General features: G+C 45.3%; 1 protein-coding gene across 1 annotated transcript in view; it reads right to left on the bottom strand.

The window, feature by feature from the left end:
- Positions 1 to 14,122, bottom strand: part of LOC119861335 (probable cation-transporting ATPase 13A5) — a 37,967-nt gene that overhangs the window by 9,676 nt on the left and 14,169 nt on the right. The window contains 6 exon segments of the mRNA XM_043492601.1: positions 152 to 257; positions 259 to 277; positions 842 to 959; positions 3,290 to 3,446; positions 8,045 to 8,196; positions 13,627 to 13,687. Coding sequence (XP_043348536.1) covers positions 152 to 257; positions 259 to 277; positions 842 to 959; positions 3,290 to 3,446; positions 8,045 to 8,196; positions 13,627 to 13,687 — 613 coding nt within the window.

Here is a 14,122-nt window from a genome sequence, read left to right as displayed (position 1 = left end):
TTCAGTGGTGTTGCACTAATCTAGAGCTAATGTAACAGGGGCAGCAAGTCCATAGACCAGATCCTGCAAGCCATCGGCTCATAGAACTCCTACTGTCCAATGTGGGAGTTCTGTACCTGGAGGGCTACAGGATCAGGCCCAGAGATAATACCTGAGATCATAATGCTCCTGATGCGGGCAGCGCTGAGTTCTTCCAGGACAGGCTTGGTCTCTGTCTTCAGCCGATTTTCCATTATCAGAAGGCCAAGGAACGTCAGACTCGGACTGCACCTCCTCCCTGAGAATGAAGATAAAAACACCTAGTGAGATTGTTTTGATAGTGTTTGGAGGAGAGTCTCAGTGCAGCATTTGTTTTATATAGAATCCACATGGGGATGGAAATGCACCTTTCTTTCCAATGAAATGTAACTCATATTGAATTTGAAGCAAAGCTGATTCACTGAGCATTTACGTTTCCACAGACTGCCATGCCTCCACAACATGGTCGTGTGGACTAAGCAGGAAGCGTAGACAGGACACACACACAGACGCCAGATATCTGCAGGATCAGAAATCTGCTGTACCCCCTGGAAGACAGCGTACATGGGGAGGAGACATGCCTCCTTTCTGCTCCCATCCCCAGCTGCTTGCCATGCTGGGCTGGCAGCACACCAACACAGAGCTATTGCAAAGATGAAGGTCATGGGGGCTGAGTTTAACCCATTAGCTTACTTGGCAATTAGTAGTGTAGGGATCATGCTAAATGGCTTGCCTATTCCTGGATCCCTCTCCACTGGCAAGTCGTGCAGAGTTGGTGTGGAGAGGTATGCAGTAGTGAGAACAGGACATTAACAAAGCTTACCTTTCTAAGTTGTCCAGTTCCACATCCTTTCCCATGTTTAGTGCTTTATGTGCCAGTGCAATCACTCTGAAATCTTGGGTCGTGTAAACCTTAAGCTCCTTTACAAAATCAGCTGGTACTGTTTAGAGGAGAAAAGAACATGTGGGCAAGTCTTATGGTTTTAGTGACTTAAAGAACATCCAGTCTTTGGTTCTTTTCTTTTATGGCTTAATCTCTGGGGTGACAGGTTGTGTGCATATTATTTTTAAAGAAATAATGGACTTAAGATAACTTGTATTGTACAGAACATACATTTCTAGGGAAAATCTGGGACTGGGGGCGTGTTGGGATAATCCTGCAGTATAACTCAGGCTGGTGAGAGCCTGAATGTAAACACTCAGAGTGTAGCATGCATATTGTTTGTGAGCAGCCCAAGTGAGAGCTACTTCAGCAAGGCATTGTAAGGCACTTAAGGTTGCAGGAGTGACACAGTCCACGCACTCCCCCCGGGTAAGGATTGTATTCTGGCATGCCACAGTAAAACCCACCTGTGATCTTGCTTCCAATTAGCAGCCTCTTCATAAAATATCTCCCGTTTCCTGGGCCTGTCTGGCCTAATTCAGGCTTGTCAGGGCCAGTGTGGGGAGGCCACAGCATCACATAGCCCATCCTGGCAAACCCAGGCCAGCGGAGGGTGCCCATAGAAAGGAGGTAACATAAGGCCTAGCAGGTCTTGAACCTGGGCTTGCAGAGCTGCCAGGCATGCAACACTTCCAGTGGCTGCTGTAATTAGCTTGCACTCCACTACCCACAACTGCTCTGGCCACAGCCCACAAGAAGTCCCACCTCAAAGAGTCTGACATGCAGCAGCCTCATGGCTCCTGATTGGCACCCAACCCTATATAAACCCACAAGGCATTCTGGGAAGTGTTCAGGCAATAGTGTGGGTCTTCTATGCCACCATGACCACATCTGCCCTTGAATGCCTGGCTTTGACCTCGTTTTGATGTGGATCTCACCTCCTGACCTGGACCCTGACTTGGACTCTGGTCCTTGGTATTGACCTCAGCCTGAAACTTGGCTATGAACTTCTCCACTGCTCTCAGCCTCAGATCTGACCCTGCTCTGTCCCTTTCTAGTCTGATTTCTTCCACTTAAATGCTGTGTAACTTTTTGGGTGAATCACCTAATATTTCTATGCCTCAGTGGGAACTTTCTTTGATGGCAAGCAGCTGGCTTTGTGAATGGGCTGGGCTGGGCCCAGGCCAGGACAGAGACGTGAGAGGCTTCTGTTACTGCTATAATTTACACTGGTGGGGGGAAGGCCCAGGACCAAGGGAGGCACAAAGGTGAATTAAAGCTACTTTTGCCTCTTGTCCCTCCCTCAGTTGTGCAGAGTGTGAGTTGGAAGTAGCTAAGGCTCAAACCTGCAAACTACAGTTGGCTCTGATAATTCCATACAGAGATTTTAAAGGCAAATGTAACTTTAGGATGGTCTACTTATTTAACCTGGGGGAAAAAGCAGTGTTTCATAGTGTAGCTGCATTGTATAGTGCCTAATTATTTTTTATACTGTGAATCAACACCTAAACTAAAATGGCTGGATAAGAGGAGAAGTTCAGAAACTTGAAAAAACAGAACAGGAATCAGTTTAAGATGCTTTTCTTGTTTGGACTGATAGAACTGAGTGAAACTCATTTCAGAGATTTGTGTAATTAGGCTTGTGATGGCCAAGCTGCACTCTCCCATCATTCCCCAAAATCTCCCAGAGTGTCTCAGCAAAGCCATTTTTACCTGGTTTCTGTTCAGTGCCATTCAAAAGCACAAAGCCATACATTGGTTCCATCCCATGTTTGCTCAGAATCTTCATGAAACTTGGAAAATGTTTCAGTGAATCTGATCTGAGTTTCAAGTTGTTAGTGGTGTTTTCACAATAAAAAAAGAGCTTACGTTTGCTAGCAGAATGAGAATGGAAGCCCTGGTTCAAAACTCAAAAATGAAAAAAGAAAGCTGGCAGTTTTCTACAGCAGTTATTGTTAACAATAATTTACATTCACGTAGCTGCTCTTACACCGCTCAGATTGAAAGCTTCTGTGAGACAGGTCAGTCTTACAGTACTGAATGTACATCTGGAAACTGTACTTGTGCTCTTACCTCTTTTGTTAATCAAAGATATGCATGCCACTGCCCGTGCAATTACTATGACTGCATATCTAAATCAAGTATTTGGATATGCTAACATCCAGTTATGGGCCCAATCCTCCACTATGTACGTCAATGAAACTCAGATAGAGTAAATCATCATAGCATCTGACTGTACATCAAATCAGCTACCGGACCATGCAAGAAGGCCATGGTAACTGTGTCAATGAGATTTACAGGTGCACAGTAACTCTCAAGGGCAATTCCCTTTTGGACTGAGCAAAAATAAAGATATATATATTTACATACATATATACATTTCCATACCAGTTTCTGGTCTTCAAAAACTGGTCACCATTTCTGGTGCTCCTTTCATATACAGATCATATGGGTCTTTCCCAATCTGCTGGGTAATGACAGACATCCTCTGCAGCCCGGAGGAAAATGGGAACTGATGTAGGATTGCTATCCCATCCACTGGAGACTGAGGAAAGGTCAGGAACGTAAGATGTTAATTAGATATTCAATTCATTTTGCAAACAGAAAATGTATCCTTTGACTAGACTGGTATTTGTTTCCTATTGTGAGTTCTCTCTGGAGTTGAGTTAATTAGTCTGAGGGCATTTCACTTGCTACCTTTAGTGTATGGGATCACAGGGACCAGACACAAATTGCACAAAGGGATCATCTAATCTATTTCCATACACTTTCCCCTAGAAAATTCAGGACTGTTCCCTATAGCACATTCTTCAGTGCTCAGTCCCGGCTAGCTTTTAAATAGTCTCTGAAGATGGGGCTTCCTATCACTGCTGCCTGTGGCAAACTATTCCACAGCTTACAGACCTCCATGGGTTTTTTCTCCCTGATAGTCAGCCTATGCTTTCCATCCTGTTTTGTGCTTTGTTCTAGTCTGTCTTTCATTAGCCATTTTGCATTTATTTGTGTGAAACCCTTTGAGAGCTAAGGGAGAAACGCTTGGAGTAAAGTAATACCTGTAGTGTTCTGTTTGTTTTTTTTTCGGTGTGTTACAATGCACAAGTCCATGGGGCCGGATGCGCTGCATCCAAGAGTGCTAAAGGAGTTGGCGGATGTGATTGCAGAGAGTCATTGGCCATTATCTTCGAAAACTCATGGCGATTGGGGGAAGTCCTGGACGACTGGAAAAAGGCTAATCTAGTGCCCATCTTTAAAAAAGGGAAGAAGGAGAATCCTGGGAACTACAGGCCAGTCAGCCTCACCTCAGTCCCTGGAAAAATCATGGAGCAGGTCCTCAAGGAATCAATTCTGAAGCACTTAGAGGAGAGGAAAGTGATCAGGAACAGTCAGCATACATTCACCAAGGCAAGTCATGCCTGACTAATCTAATTACCTTCTATGACGAGATACCTGGCTCTGTGGATGAGGGGAAAGCAGTGGACATGTTGTTCCTTGATTTTAGCAAAGCTTTTGACACGGTCTTCCACAGTATTCTTGCCAGCAAGTTAAAGAAGTATGGGCTGGACGAATGGACTATAAGGTAGATAGAAAGTTGGCTAGATTGTCGGGCTCAACGGGTAGTGATCAATGGCTCCATATCTAGTTGGCAGCCAGTATCAAGTGGAATGACCCAAGGATCGGTCCTCGGGCCGGTTTTGTTCAATATCTTCATAAATGATCTGGAGGATGGCGTGGATTGCACCCTCAGCAAGTTTGCAGATGACACTAAACTGGGAGGAGAGGTAGATGCACTGGAGAGTAGGAATAGGATACAGAGGGCCCTACACAAATTAGAGGATTGGGCCAAAGAAATCTGATGAGGTTCAAAAAGGACAAGTGCAGAGTCGTGCACTTAGGACGGAAGAATCCCATGCACCGCTACAGACTAGGGACCAAATGGCTCGGCAGCAGTTCTGCAGAAAAGGACCTAGGGGTTACAGTGGACGAAAAGCTGGATATGAGTCAACAGTGTGCCCTTGTTGCCAAGAAGACCAATGGCATTTTGGGATGTATAAGTAGGGGCATTGCCAGCAGATCGGGGGACGTGATCGTTCCCCTCTATTCGACATTGGTGAGGCCTCATCTGGAGTACTGTGTCCAGTTTTGGGCCTCACACTACAAGAAGGATGTGGAAAAATTGGAAAGAGTCCAGCGGAGGGCAACAAAAATGATTAGGGGACTGGAACACATGACTTATGAGGAGAGGCTGAGGGAACTGGGATTGTTTAGTCTGAAGAAGAGAAGAATGGGGGGGGATTTGATCGCTGCTTTCAACTACCTGAAAGGGGGTTCCAAAGAAGATGGATCTAGACTGTTCTCAGTGGTAGCAGATGACAGAACGAGGAGTAATGGTCTCAAGTTGCAGTGGGGGAGGTTTAGGTTGGATATTAGGAAAAACTTTTTCACTAGGAGGGTGGTGAAACACTGGAATGTGTTACCTAGGGAGGGGGTGGAATCTCCTTCCTTAGAACTTTTTAAGGTCAGGCTTGACAAAGCCCTGGCTGGGATGATTTAGTTGGGGTTGGTCCTGCTTTGAGTAGGGGGTTGGACTAGATACCTCCTGAGGTCCCTTCCAACCCTGATATTCTATGATCCTATTCTATGATTCTATGAGTCGCCCATCTTCCACATGAAGACCCCGGTAGGTTTGAATGTCCCTCGAAACCTTTCTGTAGTCTGTCCCTCTTATCAGTTCTTGGAGCGAGTGAGAGGGACTCTTCTCCCATAGCAGGCTGCCCACTTTATACAATTCTTAGTTCTTTGTCTGCTAGTCAAAACCACTGTATGCAATTTCCCCAGGGGGGTGGTACTCCTATAGCCTTGTTTACCTGTCTTGGGATTTGCATTAATTACCCCCAGTGATTTTTAGTTCCTGATATCAGAAGCATGAATAGACTAAGCATCCCCACAGACATTGCATTGCTTGTTCTGTTCCAAAAAAGAAATTAACACTTTCACACCCGGCAGGTAACAAGATAAGATGGAAAACTGAGTCACAGTCTTTCATAAAAACAAGTCAGATGTTTCCCAGGTCTCCATCTCTCCTTATTTTAAAAGTGGATACAGCAAGGCTACTAGACCAGTATCCTAGGGAAGGTCATAGGCTTGTGACCTGGAAGATACATCTGCAAGTTATCTCTTATTTCAAATGTCTTTATTCATATAAAACATTTTCCTAACAAGCTGGCATACTCTATTCATTAAACAGTACAAAGCTGTTTGATAACCATCCCATATTTTTTTCTTAGTACCTACTGGAGGGATATGCAATGGGAGAGCTCTCACATGCCCCCTTAGCCATGGGCGGCGGGTATCTAGGCTGGGGGAGGCTGTGTCTCCCCAAACAGCCTGGCGTGGTTCCGCCCACACTCTGCCCCCAGATTACCCCTGCAGTTCCCAACACTCTGCCCTGGCCCATGTGGTGCTCCGGGGCTTCAGGTGCTGGGGGCACTGCAGCCGTGCCACCCAGCCATGGTGGGGGTGCTCTGGGCTTCTGGGGGGAACAAAAAGGGAGAGGGAGGGGGGACGTGACTTGGGCAGAAGGGGAGGGGCCAGGGGCTAGCCTCCCACAATGGTCAGGTCACTGGCCGTCCATGCCTTAGCCCTGCCACCCCAAAACCTTTGGGAGTGAACCTGAGACTTGGGCTTTCCACTCCTGCCTCCCATCCAGCCTCTGGAGAGTGAGGCTGGTGACCCTCTGCTTTTCAAGTGTCAGCCACTCAGCAGGGTCTTGGGGGTCCCCTCCCATTGGGTATTATAGGAAGTAACTCTTTGGGCAGGTGGGGGGAGCAAGATAAGGCTGGCTTTCTGCAAAGCTGCTCTTAACCATGCAGTGATTTTAATAGCTGAGGGATCCAAACCCTCTGCCGAGGAAGCATCTTCCCCACTGCCAATTCCTTTCTCTGCCTCACCTCCTGGTAGTCAGGGCTTGGGGACTGCTTTGGCTTCACTCCAGGCTCTCTGGGGGAGGAGGTAGTATACTGACATCCCCACCCCACTGAGTTTCCCATGTATTCCCCACATGCTGAGCTGAGCCACCCTGCTCAGGGTCATTCACAATTCAGGGATCATCAGGCAGTCAGAATGGGGGAAGAAGTCCCTCCCCTTCTTCCTGACTGTGGTTACCTCTGCTATCTCCTAAGCAGCTACTGTATACTTGGGCTTTTCCAGCCTTGGGGTGGATATCATAGGTTTGGCAATGCTCCTTAGCTGCCTTAGTTTCCCCACTTTCAGCCAGAATCTCAGCCACAACCAGGCTCTGTTCCACTCAGACCTCGTTCTCAGTGTGGGAAACTCACATCTCTCTGCAGATTTAATCCAACACAATGAATAGGTTTACACTCAAACTTATTTTCACAGCCAGCACAGCTCATCCACCTTCCTTTCTTGCATCCACCATGTGGGGAGATTTTTAAATGTCTTGTTGAAACACACTGCCAAAGCCTTCAATGCAAGCAGGGGGAGGTCGGGTTCTGCTCTGTTACACTATAGTAACTCATCTTAAATCAGCTTTGTTGCGCAAGATTCACATCAGTGTAACTGAGAACAGGATTTGGCCCAGTGACTTTAAAAAGTGCCTTGATTTTCTTTTCTTCTGATCTGGTTTTTTGTTCCAAAGATTTTGGGAAAATAAAGGTCTTTCATCAAAAGGTCTGAGAACTGAGCTTTGGTGGGTGTGAACAATCCACACACCTGAGCACTGTAGCTATGTCAACTTAACCCCTGGTGTGGAAACAGGTAGGTCAATGGAAGAATACTTCTGTTGACCTAGCTACTGTCACTTGGGGAGCTGGCATTCCTACAGCAATAGAAAAACCCCTTCTGTCACTGTAGCCTGCGTCTACATTATGGGGTTATGACAGCACTGCGTAGACATAGCATTGGAATTTCATTAGCTATTACATATTGCTCCGCCAGGCTATGTAGTTGCTTGCCTGATGATAAAGGGAACGCTCTCAAGGATTTGCATACTGTGTACATGCAAAAAGAAAAGGAGTACCCGTGGCACCTTAGAGACTAACAAATTTATTAGAGCATAAGCTTTCGTGAGCTACAGCTCACTTCATCGGATGCATTTGGTGGCAGTTAGAATAATTGTCACGTTACCCAGCAAGTGCCCTCAAACATTTTCTTGTCCAGTGGGTCTCCCTGTATCTTCTCATCCAGAGCTATGAGTGAATGACAGCTCGCCATGGCTCCACACAGCAGTCCCCAAGGCAAAGGAGTACCAGAGGCAAAGCTGTGGACGTTCTGGAAACTGATTTAAAACATAGGGTTAATGTCCAATTTCTTTACAAATAGAAATGCTTAGATTCACAGGGACAAATCCTCAACTGGTGTAAACAGGTTCCTCTCGGCTGACTTCAGTGGAGCTATGTCTGTTTACAGCAGCTGAGGATCCAGTCCATTTGATATACAGGCCTAATCTGCTCAATGAGCCAAAGGTACCTTAAACATAATTAGCATGGAGCTTTACATTTGAGCTTCATACTGTGTTATTACTGGAAAGATCATCTCTGAGGGAATCGGGTATGAATACTACAGTTAACACAGGAGCTTTAGAGCCCTGCTTGACAATTCCTGATATTATTTATTAAAAGAGAGATCTTGGAAACTTAAGACACAACAGAAAAGAGTGATGACGCTTCCTATAGTCTGCTACATCTCACTGAGCGAGACAAGGTAGGTGAGGTTATATCTTTACTGGACCAATGAAAGATAGATATTCCCTCCCTTACCTTATCTCGTTCATATCCTGGGACCAACACAGCTACAACACTACAAACATCCCACTGAACAGTTTCCTGTTGGGAGCCCGACAGAGTGTTGGTGAAGTGTCAAAGTGACACGCTTGACTTCACTGGGCCTGATTCTCCACTGCCCTGCACTATGCGTTATTATTGACCTCGGTGCCAACAGCTGTGAAGAGCCACTGCTGGTGTAAGTGGAGAATTCTGACTTGTTAACATTTTACATCCACCTAGCACAAGTGTAAATGATGACACAAGGTGCAGTGCAGAGAATTATGTCCAACCCCTTCATTTATATAAGTGGCCTGAACATCTGAGGACCTGAGACACGTCTCACTTACACCTGTTTTAAAACCTTTATTACTCCACTGATTTACACTGGGGTAAGTCAGAAGAGACTCAAGCCCCGAACATTGCAGTGTAATGCAACATTCCCTGAATATGCTTTCTCCTCCTGCCTGAGGCAGAAACGGAGCATAAATCAGTTTGGGCTGAATGAAGTCTTTGCAATTTCATCCTGAATTATTTCTCCCCCACTATAATCTTGATTCTTCTCTCTTTCCTATGGCTCTAGGACATGCACTTATTACACAGCCTAGCACTGTCTGTTTTCTTAGAATGTATCTGCTACATGGCATATTGAACTAACAGGAGGCCTATTAAGTTTTAGGTGAACATGGTAAAGAGAAGCTATAATTTATTTATCCTCCTTTACTACTAAATCAGACGTGGTGAAATGCAACCCATGTGAAGTTCAACAATGCTGAATATGGCAATATGAGATCAAAAGCAGCATTGCATTGTGGATCCTGTAGTCTCTGTGAGCCACCAAAATCTGTTCCATTTCAGGCAACTTAGATATAGCCCTTGGACTCTTATTGTAATTTGGCAAATTAATTAACTAATGCTTATAAATTTTAATTTTAAAGCAGTTAAATGCTGTATAAGCTTTCTTGCTGTTCTTTTATCTTGTTTAAAAGTACAAAAGGACATTTCACATGCTGAGTGACATTCCTTTACTGAAACTGCATAGGTTTCAAAGGGGTAACTGTGTTAGTCTGTATTAGCAAAAACAACAAGGAGCCCTTGTGGCACCTTAGAGACTAACACATTTATTTGGGCATAGGCTTTCGTGAGCTACAGCCCACTTCATCAGATGCATGGAGTGAAAAATACAGTGAGCAGTATAAATATTACAGCACATGAAAGATGGGAGTTGCCTTACCAAGAGGGGGGTCAGTGCTAACGAGGCCAATGCAATCAAGGTGGAAGTGGCCTATTCTCAACAGTTGACAAGAAGGGGTGAATATTAAGAGAGGGAAAATTACGTTTTGTAGTGACCCATCCACGCCCAGTCTTTATTCAGGCCTAATTTGATGGTGTCCAGTTTGCAAATTAATTCCAGTTCTGCAGTTTCTCATTGAAGTCTATTTTTGAAGTTTTTTTGTCGAAGAATTGCCACTTTTAAGTCTGTTATTGAGTGTCCAGGGAGACTGAAGTGCTCTCCTACTGGTTTTTGAATGTTACAATTCTTGATGTTTGATTTGTGTCCATTTATTCTTTTGTGTAGAGACTGTCTGGTTTGGTCAATGTACATGGCAGAAGGGCATTGCTGGCACATGATGACATATATCACATTGGTAGATGTGCAGGTGAACGAGCCCCTGATGGTGTGGCTGATGTGGTTAGGTCCTATGATGGTGTCCCTTGAATAGGTGGACAGAGTCAGCAACGGGGTTTGTTGCAGGGATTGGTTATTGGGTTAGTGTTTTTGTTGTGTGGTGTGTAGTTGCTGATGAGTATTTGCTTCAAGTTGGGGGGCTGTCTATAAGCGAGGACTGGCCTGTCTCCCAAGTTCTGTGAGAGAGAGGGATTGTCCTTCAGAATAGGTTGTAGATCCCTGATGATGCCTGGAGAAATTTTAGCTGGGGACTGCAGGTGACGGGAAGTGCCGTTCTGTTACTTTCTTTATTGGGCCTGTCTTGTAGCAGGTGATTTCTGGGTCAGCTGATACTCACACCTTCTTGTCAACTATTGGAAATATGCGACGTCCACCTTGATTTCATTGGCCTCATTCGCACTACAAAAGTAATTTTCTCTCTCTTGATATTCACCCCTTCTTGTCAACTGTTGAGAATAGGCCACTTCCACCTTGATTGCATTGGCCTCGTTAGCACTGACCCCCCTCTTGGTAAGGCAACTCCCATCTTTTCATGTGCTGTAATATTTATACTGCTCACTGTATTTTTCACTCCATGCATCTGATGAAGTGGGTTTTAGCCGTGAAAGCTTATGCCCATATAAATTTGTTAGTCTCTAAAGTGCCACAAGGATTCCTCGTTGTTTTTGCTGAAACTGCATAGTAACACCCAGCTTAGCCCTCCGCAAGTCTCTTTGTTGGAGGTTGTTTAAGGAGGAGTGGAGTAATGATGCAGATTTACCAATTAGATCAATGCAGACACCAATAGCCCATACTGGTATGTTGGCAAGTCATCAGCGTGTCTGCTTGCTGAGCAAAGTCTGAACATGCCTGGAGCAGGCATCCTTGCAAGGTGGCGCCAGGCGTGCCATTTAGGTAGGGCAGGAAGGCGGCATCGCACCATTCCCGTGCTCATAGGAGCTGGGATCTACAGGTCTGTGAGGCCCAGGCCAAGCCCCACTAATGTTTGAGTCAAGGCGAAACCAGAGTTTTGCTAAGGCAGGACCCAGGTTATCTGCCTAGATGTCCTAAAAGGGTTTCCATACGACCTGGAGCATAGGGTTGCAAAGCCACTCAAATTTGGCTCAGCCACTCCTCAATCATGCCTGACCGACCTGGGGTCTACAGCTCCCAGACCACTAAATATAGGGGCTCTGCCCCGGGCCTCCACTGAAATTTGCCCACTCCCCACCCATCAAAATCTGAAATGATGCCCCTGTTGGCACCTTATAGAATTTCCTAGTACATCAATGTCAATTTTATTTGCAGATAATATCTTTTACTGGATGTGACAAAGTTCCTCCTCTACCTTGGTGGGTCTTGCACTTATTGATGGATTTGCTTGCCTCTGAGATTCACGGCAGCCCTCAGTTTCGTGGTTTTTGTGAACCCACAGTCCAGGTCAACTTTTCCTGTGTCTGACCAGGAGTTGGGAGGTTTGGGGAGAACCCAGGCCTGCCTCTACTCCAGGTTCCAGCCCAGGGCCCGGTGGATTTCAGCTGTCTAGAGTGCCTCCTGGAACAGCTGTGCAACAGCTACAACTTCCTGGGCTACTTCCCAATGGCTTCCTCCCAACACCTTCTTTATCCTCACCACAGGACCTTCCTCCTGATGTCTGATAATGCTTGTACTCCTCAGTCCGTGTTCTCACTCTCAGCTCCTAGCGCCTCTTGCTCCCAGCTTCTCACACGCCCACCACAAACTGAAGTGTGCTCCTTTTTAAACCCAAGTACCCTGATTAGCCTGCCTTAATTGATTCTAGCAGCTTCTTGATTGGCTGCAGGTGTTCTAATCAGCCTGTCTGTCTTAATTGTTTCCAGAAGGTTCCTGATTGTTCTGGAACCTTTCCTGTTACCTTACCCAGGGAAAAGGGACCTACTTAACCTGGGGCTAATATATCTGCCTTCTATCACTCTCCTGTAGCCATCTGGCCCGACCCTGTCACATGGACCAATTTCTGTTGGTGAAAGAGACACCCGGTGGCCAGAACCTGAAGAAAAGCTTTGTGTAAGCTCAAAAGCTTGTGTCTCTCACCAACAGAAGTTGCTCCAATAAAAGATATTACTTCATCCACCTTGTCTCATATCCCGGGACCAACATAGCTACCAGCAACACTGAATACAAATTTATTTGCATGTGTAGCTCATTTTGTTCCCCATGTCACATGAACAGACACTGGACTGCACAGTGAACTCAAGTGAAAGAATCATGACATTATTCAGTGCTATTTTCCTTTTTATGGTTTCTGAGCTTTCTGCCAAAAAAAATGTTTTGTCTGGTGAGAATTGTACATGCAACCTCCATTGGTTAATGGCCAGGAGTCAGGTAGAGATTGTATTGCTAAATACAGGAAAATCTTACCAAATAATCCTTTATTGAGTGGCAGTTGTTAATTAATCTTATCTAATGTGTATCAGATAGTAATTATCTCTCTGCCCTGTGGGAGACTCTTAGGGCTTGTCTACAATGGCACTTTACAGCGCTGCAACTTTCTGGCTCACTCTGTCACTCATCCTGATACAATTATCTCCTCTGTGCTGAAGTACCCGATATGTTGGCAACCACTGCTAAAGTCTGGGATGTTGATATAATGCATATGCTGATCCTCTGCGAAAGATGATGGGCAGCTAAACTTTCCTCAAATGTATTTGAGCCAAATGGAATATGTGCAGTGCAATGTGGGTTTAAAATTAATTTTTATAGCCATGGTATGAACAATAAACAGCTGATTTTTGGCTGTAATAAACAAGTTGTGAAATTACACAACACTTGTCACCTCTGGCTCTCAAAAAATTTTGGAAGGGGAATTGAAATGCAATTTGTTGCAGAGGGGTGGAGTCTGAACGTTTAAGTCTGATGAGCTTGGCTGGTAAGGTATGTCTGTTCAGGGTGGTCTGCATGTTAACAGTGGCCTACGTAGTTATTTAATTTATTTTTAAAGTTGTTTGGGGGACAGATGATTGGCTAGACAGGACAGAACAACAAGGGAAGTGAAAGAGGCAAAGCAACTTGTCCAACAGGCCAGGGAATGAGCTGTGAGGAGAACCCAGTTCTCTTGACTCCCACGCCCTGTCCTAGTCACTAGACCACATTGCCCCTCTCTTTACTATAGCTGGGCATATGAGGAAGCTCCCTCATGGGTAAGGTTTGGATGAACTCTTGGCTGTTTAGACAATATATCTGAGATCTGCCAATCACTAAACACAATCCCAAAATACAAAATCCATTTGTGGACAAAGATCTTTCTTCTGAAGGGATCAGCCCCCAGAGGTCCAGTCCATCTTCTGCTAGGGTGCCAGTCTAGGTTCAAACAAACATCTGATTATTTTATTAGAAGTTCAGGCCCTGATTCTCTGACTAAAGCTAGTGTAAATCAAACTGCACTGAAGTCAGTCATGCCACTGTAAAACTGGTGTAGCTGAGAGGAGAACCAGGAATAAGACAATAAATTTACAACAAACTACAGCAGGCTGGATACTCAGTTGTGAAAATCGTCCTAGCTCTGCTGAAATGAATGGAGCTGAACTGGTTCACCCCAGCCCAGGAGCTGGCCTTGTATAGCTGAAAACATGAACATTAAATTGTATGTTCTGGGCAGAGAGAGTCAAGACATCTCAGGAATTTAGAAAAGGGTGTTAGATCACAAGCGTGACCATTGGGGATAAAAGGAAATTATGGACCAAATTCCCAGCTTACCTAAACTGGCACAATTACACACAGTGCAGGGGGATTGCG

Source organism: Dermochelys coriacea, chromosome 9 (genome assembly GCF_009764565.3).
Source record: "Dermochelys coriacea isolate rDerCor1 chromosome 9, rDerCor1.pri.v4, whole genome shotgun sequence".
In the NCBI taxonomy this organism is placed as follows: domain Eukaryota; kingdom Metazoa; phylum Chordata; order Testudines; family Dermochelyidae; genus Dermochelys; species Dermochelys coriacea.
The sequence above is the reverse complement of the archived record's forward strand: the minus strand, read 5'-3'. Positions and strand labels throughout refer to the sequence as shown.